Raw genomic sequence first — 19,263 nt, forward strand, 5'->3', positions numbered from 1 at the left:
ATTGGTATTGTAGTTTGGTCAGGACGTGGCAGAGGGTATTCGTTTTATGTGGTTCGGGGTGGTGTGTTTTGTTGAAGGGGCATTTGGTTTAAGTATTCTGGGGTTTTTGGGCACTGTTTGGTTTTCAGGTATTCTATGATTAGTCTAGTATGTCTGTTTCTATGTTTGGTTAATTGGGGTTGGGACTCTCAGTTGAAGGCAGGTGTTGTCTATCTGCCTTTGATTGAGAGTCCCATATATTAGGGTGTGTTTGTGTTTGTTATTTGTGGGTGATTGTTCTGTGTTGAGCCTTATGCTTTGCCAGACTGTTTGTTGTTCGTTCGTTCTAGTGTTTGTTATTTTGGTATTCATTTTGAAAATAAATAAAACGTCAAGATGAGCCTGCACTTACCTGCTGCGTTTTGGTCCTCCTTCACCGACGACAACCGTGACACATACACCTTAGCCAAAAACATTTAAACTCAGTTTTTCACAATTCCTGACATTTAATCTTAGTAAACATTCCCTGTTTTAGGTCAGTTAGGATCACCACTTCATTTTAAGAATGTGAAATGTCGGAATAATAGTAGAGAGAATAATTTATTTCAGATTTTATTCATTTCATCACATTCCCAGTGGGTCAGAAGTTTACATACACTCAATTAGTATTTGGTAGCATTGGCTTTAAATTGTTTAACTTGGGTCAAACATTTTGGGTAGCCTTCCACAAGCTTCCCACAATAAGTTGGGTGAATTTTGTCCCATTCCTCCTGACAGAGCAGTGTAACTGATTCAGGTTTGTAGGATCCTTGATCGCACACGCTTTTACAGTTCTGCCCACACATTTTCTATAGGCTTGAGGTCAGGGCTTTGTGATGGCCACTCCAATACCTTGACTTTGTTTTGCCAGTACTTTGGAAGTATGCTTGGGGTCATTGTCCATTTGGAAGACCTATTTGCGACCAAGCTTTAACTTCCTGACTGATGTGTTGAGATGTTGCTTCGATATATCCACGTAAATGTCCTTCCTCATGATGTCATCTATTTTGTGAAGAGTACCAGTCCCTCCTGCAGAAAAGCACCCCCACAACATGATGCTGCCACCCCCGTGCTTCATGTTTGGGATGGTGTTCTTCGACTTGCAAGCGTCCCCATTTTTCCTCCAAACATAACAATGGTCATTATGGCCAAACAATTTAATTTTTGTTTCCTTCCTGAGCGGTATGACGGCTGCGTGGTCCCATGGTGTTTATACTTGCATACTATTGTTTGTACGGATGAACGTGGTACCTTCAGGCATTTGGAAATTGCTCACAAGGATGAACCAGACTTGTAGAGGTCTCCATTTTTTTCTGAAGTCTTGGCTGATTTCTTTTGATTTTCCCATGATGTCAAGCAAAAATTACTTGTGTCATGCACAAAGTAGATGTCCTAACCAACTTGTCAAAACTATAGTTTGTTAACAAGAAATTTGTGGAGTGGTTGAAAAATGAGTTTTAATGATTCTAACCTAAGTGTATGTAAACTTCCGACTTCAACTGTATTCACCCAACACACTCCTATTTCCCACATCTCTGGCGCCATTTATATTAAGCGAGCCTACCCAAAGAGTCTCCATAAGTGGGAGAAAATCCAGCAAAGACAGAGACCAATAGCAAAGCTCAAAAAGCCCCAGTGCCAGAAAGAAACAATACATCTTAACAGCGTCTGAAGGTAGACCTTTACGCACGGTTGTTACCCACTTCTTGAACCTAAACTGTTTCCTGGGTGAGAGGACACCATGCCCCTCATTTTTCATAGGGTGTTGTTCTGATCTTACAAACTTTACCGGATCGCAAAAAAAGCCTCAATATTAACTTTTTTCCCTTTAGTCTCATTCAGGAACCTTGACAGTTCCCTTACCGTGTACCTTGACCCTTCTGCCTGACTGGCTATCAGCTCTGGACCCATTGAGGATGAGTCTGAAATTAAATCCTCCTCATCGTCCTCAGACTCAGACTCACCTTCCTTCTCCTCATCTCCATCTCCATCTCCCATCCTGACTACCTCCGCCCCCAACACCAGGCAAAGGTTCTTTAGTGCCTGTTACCACACCAGCCTCTCCCATCCCAACTCCTTTCTTCTCCCCCTTTTTCCTCTTCCGTCCTCCACCCCCCCAGTCGCTTACCCTTCCCCACTATACTCTCCTCATCCACTAGCATAACCTGACAAGATCCAGCTTCAGCTACACCACCATCCATGATATGACTAGACCCAGCCTCATGTACACCATCATCCATAGCATGACTAGACCCAGCCACAGCTGCATCACCATCTATAGCCTGACTAGTCCCAGCCTCATCTACACCACCATCTATAGCATGACTAGACTCTATCCTCTTCCTCCCTAACTTTGAAAAAAAACTGTGGGTACCGCTAAAACAAATAGAGCATTAACCCTCCACCATAGAAAATACAATTTGAAATGAAAGACCAAGGAAAGAATCAAGAAAATAATTTATGACAGAGCCCTCCACACCAAACACTCAAACTCCCAAAAACGTCCAGCATGCACTGCAAGAGCGAGAGACACAGACAGACGGACGGACAGACAGACAGACGACAGACAGACAGACCAGACAGCACAGACAGACAGACAGACAGACGGACAGACAGACGGACGGACGGACGGGCAGAACGACAGAATGACAGAACGACAGACAGACAGACGGAAGGACGGACGGACGGACGGACGGACAGACGGACAGACGGACAGACAGAACGACAGAACGACAGACAGAGAAATAGGACGGCCAACAGCAGCAAACAAATAAACACAGACACACAAAGAGAAACATCCTGATGTATGTGCAGACGTTCAGGTAACACACACATGCACACACAGAAATACACGCATTCACACTTACACAGAGGTGCGCGCACACACACACACATGTGGCATGTACCCCTCCTCACTCCCCCATACTGTATGGCAGTAGATGTATTGTGTAGGTGAGTTGACAGTGAGCGAGGTGGAGAGCTCTGTCTGCAGCAGAGCATGTTATTGAGCTCTCTCATGTTCCCCTGTCTGGAGTAAATGGGGCCTTTCTGTAGTACAGTCTGCAGTCACTTCACTCCCACTCTCGTGTGACTGCAGCATTAGGCAGGGCTATACACACACACACACACACACAACACACACACACACACACACACACACACACACCCACACACACACACACACACACACACACACACACACACACACCTAGTTGGAACAAACCCTGGCTGGTTAACTGCCATGCTACTCCTGGGACTCAAGTGAACTGTACTCTGAAGTCATGATTCAAGGTTGTTGTGTGTTGTCCATTGCAACCTTGAGCTTTTTCTCTTTTGTTACCTGGTAACAGTACAGTTGTTGTATTTCGTTCTGCCGCACTACGTCTCGCACGTTTCAATGATGTAACAAGGTGGTCGGGGTTGCGCCAAGCCGCGGTTAAGGAGTTAACGTACGCTAATGAGAAAAGATTTGAGACCCCTGCTGACTTAAGTGTTTGATGTGAGAGATGAGGGTGGTAATTATCCAAAGTGTCTCAATAAGTGCAGATTAGCCTGGCTATCCTCCGCCGAAGCCATGACGATTAGCCTGGCTGTCCTCCGCCGAAGCCATGACGATTAGCCTGGCTGTCCTCCGCCGAAGCCATGACGATTAGCCTGGCTATCCTCCGCCGAAGCCATGACGATTAGCCTGGCTATCCTCCGCCGAAGCCATGACGATTAGCCTGGCTATCCTCCACTGAAGCCATGACGATTAGCCTGGCTATCCTCCGCCGAAGCCATGACGATTAGCCTGGCTGTCCTCTACTGAAGCCATGACGATTAGCCTGGCTATCCTCCGCCGAAGCCATGACGATTAGCCTGGCTATCCTCCGCCGAAGCCATGACGATTAGCCTGGCTATCCTCCGCCGAAGCCATGACGATTAGCCTGGCTATCCTCCGCCGAAGCCATGACGATTAGCCTGGCTATCCTCCACCGAAGCCATGACGATTAGCCTGGCTATCCTCCGCCGAAGCCATGACGATTAGCCTGGCTATCCTCCGCCGAAGCCATGACGATTAGCCTGGCTATCCTCCGCCGAAGCCATGACGATTAGCCTGGCTATCCTCCGCCGAAGCCATGACGATTAGCCTGGCTATCCTCCACTGAAGCCATGACGATTAGCCTGGCTATCCTCCACTGAAGCCATGACGATTAGCCTGGCTATCCTCCACTGAAGCCATGACGATTAGCCTGGCTATCCTCCACTGAAGCCATGACGATTAGCCTGGCTATCCTCCACTGAAGCCATGACGATTAGCCTGGCTATCCTCCACTGAGGCCATGACGCCACTAAGCGAGGCTGGTTAAGTGATCGCCCTACATGTTAGCGTACTCTGTTAGCAAAGCATATTCAGATGAAAAAAGACTGCATTAGGTCCATTAGGTCCATTAATCCATCAGAGAAATACTCTTTAAGGCAGTAATAATCATTTTATAGCCATAATGTCATTAATGTACCAATCATAGATTGCCCCTTAAAAGCATAAAATAATGTGTCATTGATGCCATTACTAATTCAATACTAACAAAGCCACATAGTCTGTTTTGTACTTAACCAATAAGGCACGAGGGCGTGTGGTATATGGCTAATATACCACGGCTAAGGGCTGTTCTTAAACACAACACAACGCTGAGTGCCTGGATACAGCCCTTAGCCGTGGTATATTGCCCATATACCACAAACCCCTGAGGTGCATTTCACTGTTGTATTCAGCGCATATTTTATTTATTTATTTATTTCACCTTTATTTAACCAGGTAGGCAAGTTGAGAACAAGTTCTCATTTACAATTGCGACCTGGCCAAGATAAAGCAAAGCAGTTCGACAACATACAAAAACACAGAGTTACACATGGAGTAAAACAACATACAATCAATGATGCAGTAGGAAAAAAAAATATATATTTTTTTAAAAAATAAGATTATATACAATGTGAGCAAATGATGTGAGATAATGGAGGTAAAGGCAAAAAATGCCATGGTGGCAAAGTAAATAAAGTAGAGCAAGAAAAACACTGGAATTGTAGATTTGTAGTTTGAAGAAAGTTCAGAGATAAAATATAAATAATATGGTGCAAAGGAGCAAAATAAATAAAATAAATAAATACAGTAGGGGAAGAGGTAGTAGTTTGGGCTAAATTATAGATGGGCTATGTACAGGTGCAGTGATCTGTGAGCTGCTCTGACAGCTGGTGCTTAAAGCTAGTGAGGGAGATAAGTGTTTCCAGTTTCAGAGATTTTTGTAGTTCGTTCCAGTCATTGGCAGCAGAGAACTGGAAGGAGAGACGACCAAAGGAGGAGTTGGCTTTAGGGGTGACCAGAGAGATATACCTGCTGGAGCGCGTGCTACAGGTGGGTGCTGCTATGGTGACCAGTGAGCGGAGATAAGGGGGGACTTTACCTAGCAGGGTCTTGTAGATGACCTGGAGCCAATGTGTTTGGCGACGATTATGAAGCGAAGGCCAGCCAACGAGAGCGTACAGGTCGCAGTGGTGGGTAGTATATGGGGCTTTGGTGACAAAACGGATGGCACTGTGATAGACTGCATCCAGCTTGTTGAGTAGGGTATTGGAAGCTATTTTGTAAATTACATCGCCGAAGTCGAGGATTGGTAGGATGGTCAGTTTTACGAGGGTATGTTTGGCAGCATGAGTGAAGGATGCTTTGTTGCGAAATAGGAAGCCAATTCGAGATTTCACTTTGGATTGGAGATGATTGATGTGAGTCTGGAAGGAGAGTTTACAGTCTAACCAGACACCTAGGTATTTGTAGTTGTCCACAAATTCTAAGTTAGAACCGTCCAGAGAAGTGATGCTGGACAGGCGGGCAGGTGCAGGCAGCGATCGGTTGAAGAGCATGCATTTAGTTTTACTTGTGTTTAGGAGCAGTTGGAGACCACGGAAGGAGAGTTGAATGGCATTGAAGCTCGTCTGGAGGGTTGTTAACACAGTGTCCAAAGAAGGGCCAGAAGTGTACAGAATGGTGTCGTCTGCGTAGAGGTGGATCAGAGATTCACCAGCAGCAAGAGCGACATCATTTATGTATACAGAGAAAATAGTTGGCCCAAGAATTGAACCCTGTGGTACCCCCATAGAGACTGCCAGAGGTCCAGACAGTAGGCCCTCCGATTTGACACACTGAACTCTGTCAGAGAAGTAGTTGGTGAACCAGGCGACGCAATCGTTTGAGAAACCAAGGCTACTGAGTCTGCCGATGAGGATGTGGTGATTAACAGAGTCAAAAGCTTTGGCCAGGTCAATGAATACGGCAGCACAGTATTGTTTCTTATCGATGGCGGTTACGATGTCGTTTAGGACCTTGAGCGTGGCTGAGGTGCACCCATGACCAGCTCTGAAACCAGATTGCATAGCGGAGAGGGTGCAGTGGGATTCGAAATGGTCGGTAATCTGTTTGTTAACTTGGCTTTCGAAGACCTTAGAAAGGCAGGGTAGGATGGATATAGGTCTGTAGCAATTTGGGTCAAGAGTGTCACCTCCTTTGAAGAGGGGGATGACAGCAGCTGCTTTCCAATCTATGGGAATCTCAGACGACACGAAAGAGAGGTTGAACAGGCTAGTAATAGGGGTTGCAATAATTTCGGCAGATAATTTTAGAAAGAAAGGGTCCAGATTGTCAAGCCCATATGACAAATAAAATTGGATTTGATTTGCCTTATTGCTATTATAAACTGGTTACCAACGTAATTAAAGCAGTACAAATAAATGTTTTGTCATACCCGTGGTATACAGTCATATACCACAGCTGTCAGCCAATCAGCATTCAGAGCTCGAACCACCCAGTTTATAAGTAATTATATATTGTAAGATTGATTCATTATTCAAGGCTGAATTTATAAAGTGCAGCCTTCAAGAGTACTTCAACTCTTAAGTTTAAGAAGAAAAAAGATGTTGGATAACTTTTTGTGAAGTTTTACACCACATCATCACTTTTCTAGTCACATAAGATGATTAATAAGAAATGTGGCGGTTGTGTTAACCTTGGTGCCTTGCGCCTTAGTGAGAGCGAGAGAACTAGAGAGAGAGACAGAGAGAGAGAGAGAGAGAGAGAGAGAGAGAGAGAGAGAGAGAGAGAAAGCGAGATGTGTGTGTGTTTATGTCTGTGTGTCTGGTAGTGGTAGGGATGATATTGAAGAGTCCACTAAACTCTTGTGGCACATCCTTGCTCCTCCATTGGCAGAGCTGCTGTTGGGAGTTTGTGTTATCTCTCTCTCTCTCTCTCTCTCTCTCTCTCTCTCTCTCTCTCTCGCTCTCTCTCTCTCTCGCTCTCTAGCTCTTTTTTTCTCTCTATCTTTCTCTCTTTCTTTCTCTCTCTATCTTTCTCTCTCTCTAGCTCTCTCTTGCTTTCTCTAGCTCTCTCTAGCTCTTTTTTTCTCTCTATCTTTCTCTCTCTCTTTCTCTCTTTCTCTCTCTCTAGCTCTCTTTCTATCTCTATCTTTCGCTCTCTCGCTTTCTCTAGCTCTCTCTAGCTCTCTCTCTCTAGCTCTTTTTTTCTCTCAATCTTTCTCTCTCTCTCTCTTTCTCTCTCTCTCTCTAGCTCTCTCTCTAGCTCTCTCTCTAGCTCTCTCTAGCTCTCTCAACTAGCTCTCTTTCTCTCTCTCTCTCTCTCTAGCTCTCTCAACTAGCTCTCTTTCTCTCTCTCTAGCTCTCTCTATATCTTTCTCTCTCTTTCACGCTCTCTTTCTATCGCTCTCTCGCTCTCTCTCTAGCTCTCTCTCTCTCTCTCTCTCTCTCCTTTTTTCGATCAGGTTTTCTTAGCAGCATTATTCCTGCCTCTATTCTAGCACACCCTTACTTGACACTTCTATTTCTCTGTCAGAGTTGGCAAATTACTCTGCATCACAGCTCCACTAGCCACTCCATGTTTCACCTTCCCAACTCTGTGACAAGAAAACCAGCGTTAGAAGTGAGATGAATGTTGGTGTCTAATGTCAGCGTGCATCCTGGGGAGTGAGGGGGTGCAAGGGACGAGTGGGCAGGCAGGCCAACGTGGTGAAGGGGTGGGGGATGAAGGGGATAGTGAAGGAGGTTGGAGGTGGGGTGTTGTTGGCCAGGCTACACAGCCTTTGAGGTACGCTTTTAAAATAGCCTGATTCAGCCGAGTATACACACCGCATGGAGTCTAATTCCTTTGAGATGAGAGGAGGCTGTGATGCACAGGGACACTGGTGTTGTCACAGATGCTTCCTGTTGGCGTGGGTGTTTAATTGTGTGTGTGCGTTTGTGAGTAGGTGGAAAGATATGTGCGTGGTTGTGGGTGGGGTGTTGTTGGCCTGGCTACACAGCCCAGAACTAGGAGGGTAGATGTGTGTGTGTGGTTGTCTGGGTGTGTGTTTGTGTTGTGTGTGTCTGTGTACTTATATGCGTGCATTCGTACATACAGTACATACATACAGCACATACATACATACAGTACATACATACAGCACATACATACATACATACATACATACATACATACATACATACATACATACATACATACATACATACATACATACATACATACATACATACATACATACATACATACATACATACATGCATACAGTACATACATTATACTTTTTGGAAGAAGCTAGCTAGCTAACGAAGAACAACAAAGAATATCTAGTTAACAGAAGAAAAGAAAGAGAAAATCAGGACAGAAGAAAAAGGATATCAAAGTGAAACAGTTCTCTAAAGACACAGGAGACAATAATACAAGAAACAACACTTCTGTAGCTTGTCAACTATGTGTCTGTCTATCCCTGTTCTCTCCTCTCTGCACAGGCCATACAAACGCTTCACACCGCGTGGCCGCTGCCACTCTAACCTGGTGGTCCCAGCGCGCACGACCCACGTGGAGTTCCAGGTCTCCGGCAGCCTCTGGAACTGCCGGTCTGCAGCCAACAAGGTTGAGTTCATCTCAGCCTATGCTACCCTCCAGTCCCTAGACTTCCTGGCGCTGACGGAAACATGGATTACCACAGTTAACACTGCTACTCCTACTGCTCTCTCTTCGTCTGCCCACGTGTTCTCGCATACCCCTAGAGCATCGAGCCAGCGGGGTGGTGGCACTGGAATCCTCATCTCTCCCAAGTGGACATTCTCTCTTTCTCCCCTGACCCATCTGTCTATCTCCTCATTTGAATTCCATGCTGTCACAGTTACCAGCCCTTTCAAGCTTAACATCCTTATCATTTATCGCCCTCCAGGTTCCCTCGGAGAGTTCATCAATGAGCTTGACGCCTTGATAAGTTCCTTTCCTGAGGATGGCTCACCTCTCACAGTTCTGGGTGACTTTAACCTCCCCACGTCTACCTTTGACTCATTCCTCTCTGCCTCCTTCTTTCCACTCCTCTCCTCTTTTGACCTCACCCTCTCACCTTCCCCCCCTACTCACAAGGCAGGCAATACGCTTGACCTCATCTTTACTAGATGCTGTTCTTCCACTAATCTCATTGCAACTCCCCTCCAAATCTCCGACCACTACCTTGTATCCTTTTCCCTCTTGCTCTCATCCAACACTTCTCACTCTGCCCCTACTCGGATGGTATTGCGCCGTCCCAACCTTCGCTCTCTCTCTCCCGCTACTCTCTCCTCTTCCATCCTATCATCTCTTCCCTCTGCTCAAACCTTCTCCAACCTATCTCCTGATTCTGCCTCCTCAACCCTCCTCTCCTCCCTTTCTGCATCCTTTGATTTTCTCTGTCCCCTATCCTCCAGGCCGGCTCGGTCCTCCCCTCCTGCTCCGTGGCTCGACGACTCACTACGAGCTCACAGAACAAGGCTCCGGGCAGCCGAGCGGAAATGGAGGAAAACTCGCCTCCCTGTGGACCTGGCATCCTTTCACTCACTCCTCTCTACATTCTCCTCTTCTGTCTCGGCTGCTAAAGCCACTTTCTACCACTCTAAATTCCAAGCATCTGCCTCTAACCCTAGGAAGCTCTTTGCTACCTTCTCCTCCCTCCTGAATCCTCCTCCCCCTCCCCCCCCTCCTCCCTCTCTGCGGATGACTTCGTCAACCATTTTGAAAAGAAGGTTGACGATATCCGATCCTCGTTTGCTAAGTCAAACGACACCGCTGGTCCTGCTCACACTGCCCTACCCTGTGCTTTGACCTCTTTCTCCCCTCTCTCTCCAGATGAAATCTCGCGTCTTGTGACGGCCGGCCGCCCAACAACCTGCCCACTTGACCCTATCCCCTCCTCTCTTCTCCAGACCATTTCCGGAGACCTTCTCCCCTTCCTCACCTCGCTCATCAACTCATCCTTGACCGCTGGCTACGTCCCTTCCGTCTTCAAGAGAGCGAGAGTTGCACCCCTTCTGAAAAAACCTACACTCGATCCCTCCGATGTCAACAACTACAGACCAGTATCCCTTCTTTCTTTTCTCTCCAAAACTCTTGAACGTGCCGTCCTTGGCCAGCTCTCCTGCTATCTCTCTCAGAATGACCTTCTTGATCCTAATCAGTCAGGTTTCAAGACTGGGCATTCAACTGAGACTGCTCTTCTCTGTGTCACGGAGGCTCTCCGCACTGCTAAAGCTAACTCTCTCTCCTCTGCTCTCATCCTTCTAGACCTATCTGCTGCCTTTGATACTGTGAACCATCAGATCCTCCTCTCCACCCTCTCCGAGTTGGGCATCTCCGGCGCGGCCCACGCTTGGATTGCGTCCTACCTGACAGGTCGCTCCTACCAGGTGGTGTGGCGAGAATCTGTCTCCGCACCATGCGCTCTCACTACTGGTGTCCCCCAGGGCTCTGTTCTAGGCCCTCTCCTATTCTCGCTATACACCAAGTCACTTGGCTCTGTCATATCCTCACATGGTCTCTCCTATCATTGCTATGCAGACGACACACAATTAATCTTCTCCTTTCCCCCTTCTGATAACCAGGCGGCGAATCGCATCTCTGCATGTCTGTCAGACATATCAGTGTGGATGACGGATCACCAGCTCAAGCTGAACCTCGGCAAGACGGAGCTGCTCTTCCTCCCGGGGAAGGACTGCCCGTTCCATGATCTCGCCATCACGGTTGACAACTCCCTTGTGTCCTCCTCCCAGAGTGCTAAGAACCTTGGCGTGATCCTGGACAACACCCTGTCGTTCTCCACTAACATCAAGGCGGTGACCCGATCCTGTAGGTTCATGCTCTACAACATTCGCAGAGTACGACCCTGCCTCACACAGGAAGCGGCGCAGGTCCTAATCCAGGCACTTGTCATCTCCCGTCTGGATTACTGCAACTCGCTGTTGGCTGGGCTCCCTGCCTGTGCCATTAAACCCCTACAACTCATCCAGAACGCCGCAGCCCGTCTGGTGTTCAACCTTCCCAAGTTCTCTCACGTCACCCCGCTCCTCCGCTCTCTCCACTGGCTTCCAGTTGAAGCTCGCATCCGCTACAAGACCATGGTGATTGCCTACGGAGCTGTGAAGGGAACGGCACCTCCATACCTTCAGGCTCTGATCAGGCCCTACACCCAAACAAGGGCACTGCGTTCATCCACCACTGGCCTGCTGGCCCCCCTACCTCTGAGGAAGCACAGTTCCCGCTCAGCCCAGTCAAAACTGTTCGCTGCTCTGGCACCCCAATGGTGGAACAAGCTCCCTCACGACGCCAGGACAGCGGAGTCAATCACCACCTTCCGGAGACACCTGAAACCCCACCTCTTTAAGGAATACCTAGGATAGGATAAAGTAATCCTTCTAACCCCCCCCCCCCCCCCCCCCCTTAAAATATTTAGATGCACTATTGTAAAGTGGTTGTTCCACTGGATATCATAAGGTGAATGCACCATTTTGTAAGTCGCTCTGGATAAGAGCGTCTGCTAAATGACTTAAATGTAAATGTAAATGTAAATACATACAGCACATACATACATACAGTACATACAGCACATACATACATACAGTACATACATACATAGCTACTCCGGTTGTGTCAGTCTGTGTTCCAGTAATGACTTGCCTGGTCATAGCCACAGAATTCACACAGTCTCTAAAAATATCGCTTTTAAAGGAATCTCTAAATGGAGTGGAAGGAATGATATTCACACTGTTCCAGTACGGTAATTAAAATGATAGAAGACTCATATATCAGCCCCTGCTTTTGCTGCTGGCTCCTGATTAAAGCTAACAACTTCATCATACAGTAATAATCCAGATTCCTCCAAGAAAAGAGTGGCACAGTGTGTATATGTCATTACTGTATGTCCATTACTATTCCCTTTTCTCTTACTCAGTTTGAGAACTTTAAATAACTCGCCCTCTCTCTCTCTCTCTCTCTCTCTCTCTCTCTCTCTCTTTCTGTCTTTCCCCTAATCCCTCCCTCCTTCCCCCCTTTCCCCCCACCTCCCTCTCTATCTCCCACTGTGCAGCCTGTGAGTTGATGAACAGGGGGATCCTGGCTCTTATTAGCTCAGTTGGCTGTATGTCGGCGGGCTCCCTGCAGTCGCTGGCGGACGCCATGCACATCCCGCACCTGTTCATCCAGCGTGCCCCCGCCGGCACCCCTCGCTCCAGCTGTCCCCTCGTCAGCCGCGGCCGCCAGGATGACTACACCCTCTTCGTTCGCCCGCCTGTCTACCTCAACGACGTCATCCTCCAAGTGGTCAGCGAGTACAGCTGGCAGAAGTTTATCATCTTCTACGACCAGGAATACGGTAAGAATCGGCCGACGGGGGTGTTATGGGAAGAGAGGGAAGTGGTCCTGGGCTCATATACTATTAAAAACAATTCCTAATACTGTATCTATGCTCGATTGAGCTTGCCTTTTGCAATGGAACCAATGGAAAGGTCTCAAGAGGCAAACCCCGCCCACCTGGCATTCCTTGCAGGCTTAAGCAAACACTCTTAAAGTATTTGCAAATGTTGAATAGTATGTGAACCCAGGTATGCTGAGAAGGGGGGTGCAGAGAGTAGGAAGTGGGGAGGGATGCACTATAGCTGATATTCATAGGGAAGGATTCAATGATGAATGAAGATGTGTGATGGAGATCTGATGGACTCGCAGCTTGGCAGACATTAGCATGCTAATGGTTAACGGCCTGAACTCCCTGCATTCTGGAGGACCAGAGTCAATGCACCAACATAGTTAATGTTCCCCACCATCTCCATCCACCTTCATTACACTGGATTATATGTGTTCATACTGTTGGAGGGAGGAGGAGGGAGGGAGGGAGGGAGGGAGGGAGGGAGGGAGGGAGGGAGGGAGGGAGGGAGGGAGGGACAGAGCGTGTGTCTGTGTGTATGTGTTTTTATGTGTATGTGTGTGTGTGTTTGTGCCTGAGAGAGAAAGAGAGAGAGAGGCGGAGAGATAGGGATTGTTTATCACTAGATGTGTAAGTGTGTAGATCCGTCTGTCTGGCCCTGTGTGTGGGAGTGAGGCAGCTTCATCTCCACTCCCCCTGTCTGTCCCTATGGAGCTCATCTCCCATGGTCCACTGCACCAGGTTAAAAGCATCAAGGCTGGCTAAATACGTGTGGCTCCCAGAAGAACAGCCGGCAGAACCATTTTGGGTCTCACACTGCCAGTTGCACTGTGGCGTTGTATAGTGCTATAACGACTCTCTGCGGCTGCCCGCCCCATTCACCAGAAGATGGTCCTCCAAGGTATTAACCATACCAGTCTCTAAGCCCGAGCTCTTTGAGATGTAACAATGTTCTCTTACACATCGCCTCGTCTTCGTCTGGCTTTGGGGACTCTGGAGTGTGTATGTGTAAATTGGGGATAATACAGTGTGTATGTGTAAATTGAATTGGGTTGCCCACTCCTCTATTTTGTTTAGGTCTAGTGGTGCAATCTGAAGACTGAAAACGATAGGAGTTCTGTGTCTGTGTACCGGGGGATTTGGGCTTGAGAGTTCACAGAGGTGTCACTCCTATCAGAGTTTATAAATCTAACTAGCCTGGGTTCCAGATCAGAGTTTATCACTCTATCTAGCCTGGGTTGTTTTGTCATCTCCTTATGGAATTGTCATGCCAAATACGATCTGTGGAACAAAAATAATAAACAATCCCCAAATGTGTGAAGGAAGGGTAGCTGTAGTGGTTATTGAATTAGGCTCAAATCCTCTTTCTCCTCCAGCTCATTAATGATATAATGTTCATATTTAGAGAATGCTGAATTGCCAGACTGTTTGGCTTGACAATGTCAATGGAGTAGGCAAAAGCACAAAGAGTCTATCCTACAGGGCTCGCAACTTCATCTGTTGGAGTAGGACATTCCCCAACAGGACTGCATATTACCAAGCCTCCTAGGCTATGATTCTGGCTACAGCTACTCTGGGAAAACAGGTGAAAACAAGATGCAGGTGAAATCCCAGTTGGATGTTGGAGCCACTGTGGAACACATCAAGATTCCTCAAGCAGAGAACATGTGCAGGGATCGATAACACAGCTACACATGATTAAGTAGGCCCATTGTTGTTGATGGTGGGTAGAGAGGAAGCCGAGAGGGACCCCAAAGACAGCATCCCCAATGGCTCCCTATTCCCTACATAGTGCATTATCAGAGCCCTACGGGGCTTCCTTTATGCCCCTGGTTATAAAGCAGTGGACTATATAAGGAATAGAGTGCAATTCGGGACGTTGCCAGAATCTGCTACCACCATAGAAGCAGCCTTTGTATTGGTTGAGTATTGGCTCCACTTCTGACCAATCCCCAGCCACCTCTCCAAAATGGGAAACCAATAGATTTGGGAAGGTGGGACTTGTGCTGTACGTGTATCCCTTCTGATCCAGTTCTGACCAATCCCCAGCCACCTCTCCAAAATGGGAAACCAATAGATTTGGGAAGGTGGGACTTGTGCTGTACGTGTATCCCTTCTGATCCAGTTCTGTGAGTGTACAACATATTAGGCAGAAAATATATTTAGCTTTTTAGCCATTCTTTATTATTTACAAAATATTTACATATATATTTGAAATGATCCAAGGTAGCAACATCATTTACAGTAAAACAATGAAGTAGATTTTTTTTTGTACAATTTAATAAAACATTCTGATTCTATATATAACACCTTGGGAAGGTATTTTCTAAATAGTCACCAGTTCCTGGTGAGCAGCTGTGCCATGAGCCTCAAATAATACATATATATTTTTAATCTCTATTTAACTAGACATGTCAGTTAAGAACAAATTCTTATTTACAATGACGTCTACCGGGGAACAGTGGGTTAACTGCCTTGTTCACGGGCAGAAGACAGATTTTTGCCTTGTCTGCTCAGGGATTAAATCGAGCAACCTTTTGGTTACTGGCCTAACGCTCTAACCGCTAGGCTACCTGCCACCCCAAATAATTATAATAATAGTAATATGTGCCATGAGCCTCAAATCTCAGCCTAAACACTTCCGCTGCTTAGCCTTTCAGATTTACAGGGAGCCATTTCTTTTCCGAGGGAAAATTATGAAAATGTATTTTCTGAGGGAGATTTATGGTGCGAGGCAGCCTTTGTAAAGCAGGTGTGTTGTGAAGCATAGTAAAAGCATCAGCCACAGAAGAGATGCTGAAGCTACTCTGGGATTGATGGAGGCAGCCTGAGACCTGTACCTCACTCAATCTGCATGTAGCACAGACAGATACACACACGCACACACACACGCACACCCACACGCACACACACACATACAATTACTTCTAACCCATCCACAACTGTTTGACTATATGTGATAAAGTGAAAATCTGAGCTCCCCACCCGACCCTAACCCGACCCTAACCCGACCCTGACCCGACCCGACCCTAACCCGACCCTAACCCGACCCTAACCCGACCCTAACCCAACCTGACCCTAACCCGACCCTAACCCGACCCTAACCCAACCCTAACCCGACCCTAACCCACTAATATAGAAAATGCACAGTTCCCTTTTATGTCCTTTTTGCCTCAGTGGATCGACGTTAGCATTTGGCGATTGGCGTGTATTTGGCGTGCGTACAGTTAGAAAAACTATAACAAGCATTTCTTGTTGGACAAATTCAGGTTTCGTCCATTTGCTTTTGTTTGGTTCTTAGTGAATACACCACAGGAGTTTGCCTCAGGACCTTTACATGGCAATGCCCATTTCTGCTAGAATTGTGCGAAATAATCATTTCTGAGATATTGGGACAACATTGCTGTGTACAACTGAGTAAATCCATATATATATAACTAGATTTGGATTAAATTAGCCAGCACCAAGGTTAAGTGGATGATCCCCAGACATTCTCTTAGTTGTAGAGCTGTGACTCATAGCATATAGAGTGTATAGACCTAGACCGCTGCACCCCCTCTCTCAATACTAACGATAATGAAGACGCTAATCTGGATTGTAATTACGCCTGTGTATTTTCTCACTGATTGAAAGTGCCTCGTACCAACACATCTCTGTTTGTTCATTTTCCCAGTCTGTATTATTCTCCTGTAGTCTCATAATGTAAACCAGGGTGACAATAACAACAATAGCACCAGTGGCAGCCTGGCATGTTGCCGGCTGGGGCATTAGTGTCACTTCTTTATCGAGCTGTAATGGTAATGAAGAACTCACATTAGCAACACTCTTTTACTTCCTCACTATTCGATATCCGTATCCCTCCCTCCCCTCCCTCCCTCCCTCCCTCCCTCCCTCCCTCCCTCCCTCCCTCCCTCCCTCCCTCCCTCCCTCCCTCCCTCCCTCCCTCCTCACCCTACACAGTCACGTTGTAAACAGCAGCAGTCCAGCTGCCGACCGAATGGCGTGTGCATCAGCAGGGACCTCTGGGTATTCCTCCCTCCATGTGTCATAAAACGTTTCCCGAAATAAAAAGACAAGCTGGTGTGTGGAGTCCGAGCCCCGCCCCCCAGCCCTCTCTGAAAACCGTGGTGACACAGGGGCCTATAAGTAGACATTTCCTGCATGTTCTCCTCCCCTCGTCCTCTGCATGGGCATCTCTCCAGGCCAACTCTCACCCTCTGACCTTTTGACCCTGACTGATGATGTCATCCGGAACTGGATCGTTCGTCAAGTCATCTGGCTGTGTGTTTTTTCCTGTCCCTCTGTGTTGGTTGGTGCTGTGTATATACTCCCTAACACCTTACACCATCGACTCAGCCCAGCATCTAATGAGGTGCAATTCATCTGTTCATTGTTTAATGATGACAATGACAAGGAGGCAATGTCATCATTTGTTCACATCAACTACATTATTAGTCAACTAATGTACACCATATAGACATACAGTGGCTTCAAACAGTTTCACAGCCCTTGACTTATTCCACATTTTGTTGTGTTACAACCTGAATTCTAAATTGATTAAATAAATAAAACAATCTCAATCATTTACATACAACACCATATAATGACAAAGTGAAAACATTTTATCAGAAATGTTTGTACATTTATTGAAAATGAATATTCACACCACTGAGTCAATATATGGTAGAATCAATTTTGGCAGACCCAGATGTGTCTTTCTGGGTCTCTAAGAGCTTTGCAAACCTGGATTTTACAATATGTGCACATTATTATTTAAATAATTATTCAATCTCTGTCAAGTTGGTTGTTGATCATTGCAGGACAGCCATTTTTAAGTCTTGCCATAGATTTTCAATCAGATTAAAGTCAAACTGATACTACAGTAGGCCACACAGGAACATTGATTGTAACTCCAGTGTATATTTGGCCTTGTGTTTTAGGTTATTGTCCTGCTGAAAGGTGATTCTGTCTCCTAGTGTCTGTTGGAAAGCAGACTGAACCTGGTTTTCCTCTAGTATTTACCTGTGCTAAGATGTATTCCGTTTCTAATCACTGTTCAACTGTGGGACCTTACAAATATTTGAACATACAGAGATGAGGTAGTCATGCAAAAATCATAATAAACACTAATACTGCACAGAGAGTCCATGCAACTTATTATGTCACTTGTTAAGCACATTTTTACTCCTGAACTTATTTAGGCTTACCATAACAAATGGGTTGAATACTTATTGACTCAAGACATTTCAGCTTTTCATTTTGTATTAATTTGTAAACATTTCTAAAAACATAATTCCACTTTGACGTTATGGGGTATTGTGTGTAGGCCAGTGACCAAACATCTAAATGTAATCCAAATTCAGGCTGTAACAAAACAAAATGTGGAAAAATCCAAGGGGTGTGAATACTCTCTGAAGGCACTGTATATGCAAAGCAACACTATAGCGCTATAGAAGTACATAGTCGGCATTGGTATACCACGGAACCAATTTATTCAGAGACCAAAGCACAACTTTTTCCCACAATTTCTGAATCAGTGCCACATTTTGGAAGGCACCTTTGAACTCATGTTTGGTGGGAGTTGGATTGTGCATTCCGCCAGTGACCCAGCTGCAGAATGGGTTTAATGAAGGCCTGCCCTCCTAGCTGAGAAAGAGAGGGTGGGTAGGGAGGGAGGGAGGGAGGGAGGGGGAGAGAGAGAGGGGGGGTAGGGAGAAAAGGAGGGAGGGGGAGAGAGAGAGAGAGAGAGAGAGAGGGGGGGGGGATAGGGGGAAAGGGAGGGAAGGGGAGAGAGAGAGGGGGGATAGGGGGAAAGGGAGGGAGGGGAGAGAGAGACAGAGAGAGGGGGGATAGGGGGAAAAGGAGGGAGGGGGAGAGAGAGATGAGCAGCCAGTCAGCTCTCTGACTGATGATTCATTTTAATATGTACCTCTTCAGTGGTGATTCATTTTAATATGTACCTCTTCAGTGATGATTCATTTTAATATGTACCTCTTCAGTGATGATTCATTTTAATATGTACCTCTTCAGTGAGACAGTTGCCCACCTCACTGCTGCAGTGACAAATGTACTACACAGGTCTAACTCCAGCACACTGAAAGAGAAATGCTAATTCTCTTCTGTCTATTACAACATTTTTCTACAGGAGCGAATGTGCTGTGATAAAAGTGAATGTGTAATACTATGATTTTGTAGTATACTGTATACCAAATACTGTCCATATTAATGGGGAATGGTGGAATGCGGTCTCCAATAAGCTGTTTTTGAGTTTATTGACATGTCTTTAACTCTATAGTGTCACGTCGTTCGAGCGGACCAAAGTGCAGCGTGTGTATCGTTCCACATATTTTATTGAACTGTGAAACTATGCAAGATACACAAATAAACTAAAGAACAAAAACAACAAACCGTGACGAAGAGGTGCAACATACACTAACTCAAAAACAATCTCCCACAAACCCAGGTGGGAAAAACAACTACTTAAGTATGATCTCCA

At 46.2% G+C, this 19,263-nt stretch overlaps 1 protein-coding gene across 2 annotated transcripts in view; it reads left to right on the forward strand.

The window, feature by feature from the left end:
- Positions 1-19,263, forward strand: part of LOC106585836 (glutamate receptor ionotropic, delta-2) — a 623,881-nt gene that overhangs the window by 338,639 nt on the left and 265,979 nt on the right. For both annotated transcript variants that reach the window (XR_001324086.3, XM_014172508.3), the window contains exon 3: positions 12,435-12,719. Coding sequence is in view for 1 of the 2 variants with exons in the window: in XM_014172508.3 (XP_014027983.1) it covers positions 12,435-12,719 (285 nt within the window). In the remaining variant the exon portion in view is untranslated. The remainder of the gene's footprint in view (positions 1-12,434; positions 12,720-19,263) is intronic.

Source organism: Salmo salar, chromosome 24, assembly GCF_965601325.2.
Source record: "Salmo salar chromosome 24, fSalSal1, whole genome shotgun sequence".
Taxonomy (NCBI): domain Eukaryota; kingdom Metazoa; phylum Chordata; class Actinopteri; order Salmoniformes; family Salmonidae; genus Salmo; species Salmo salar.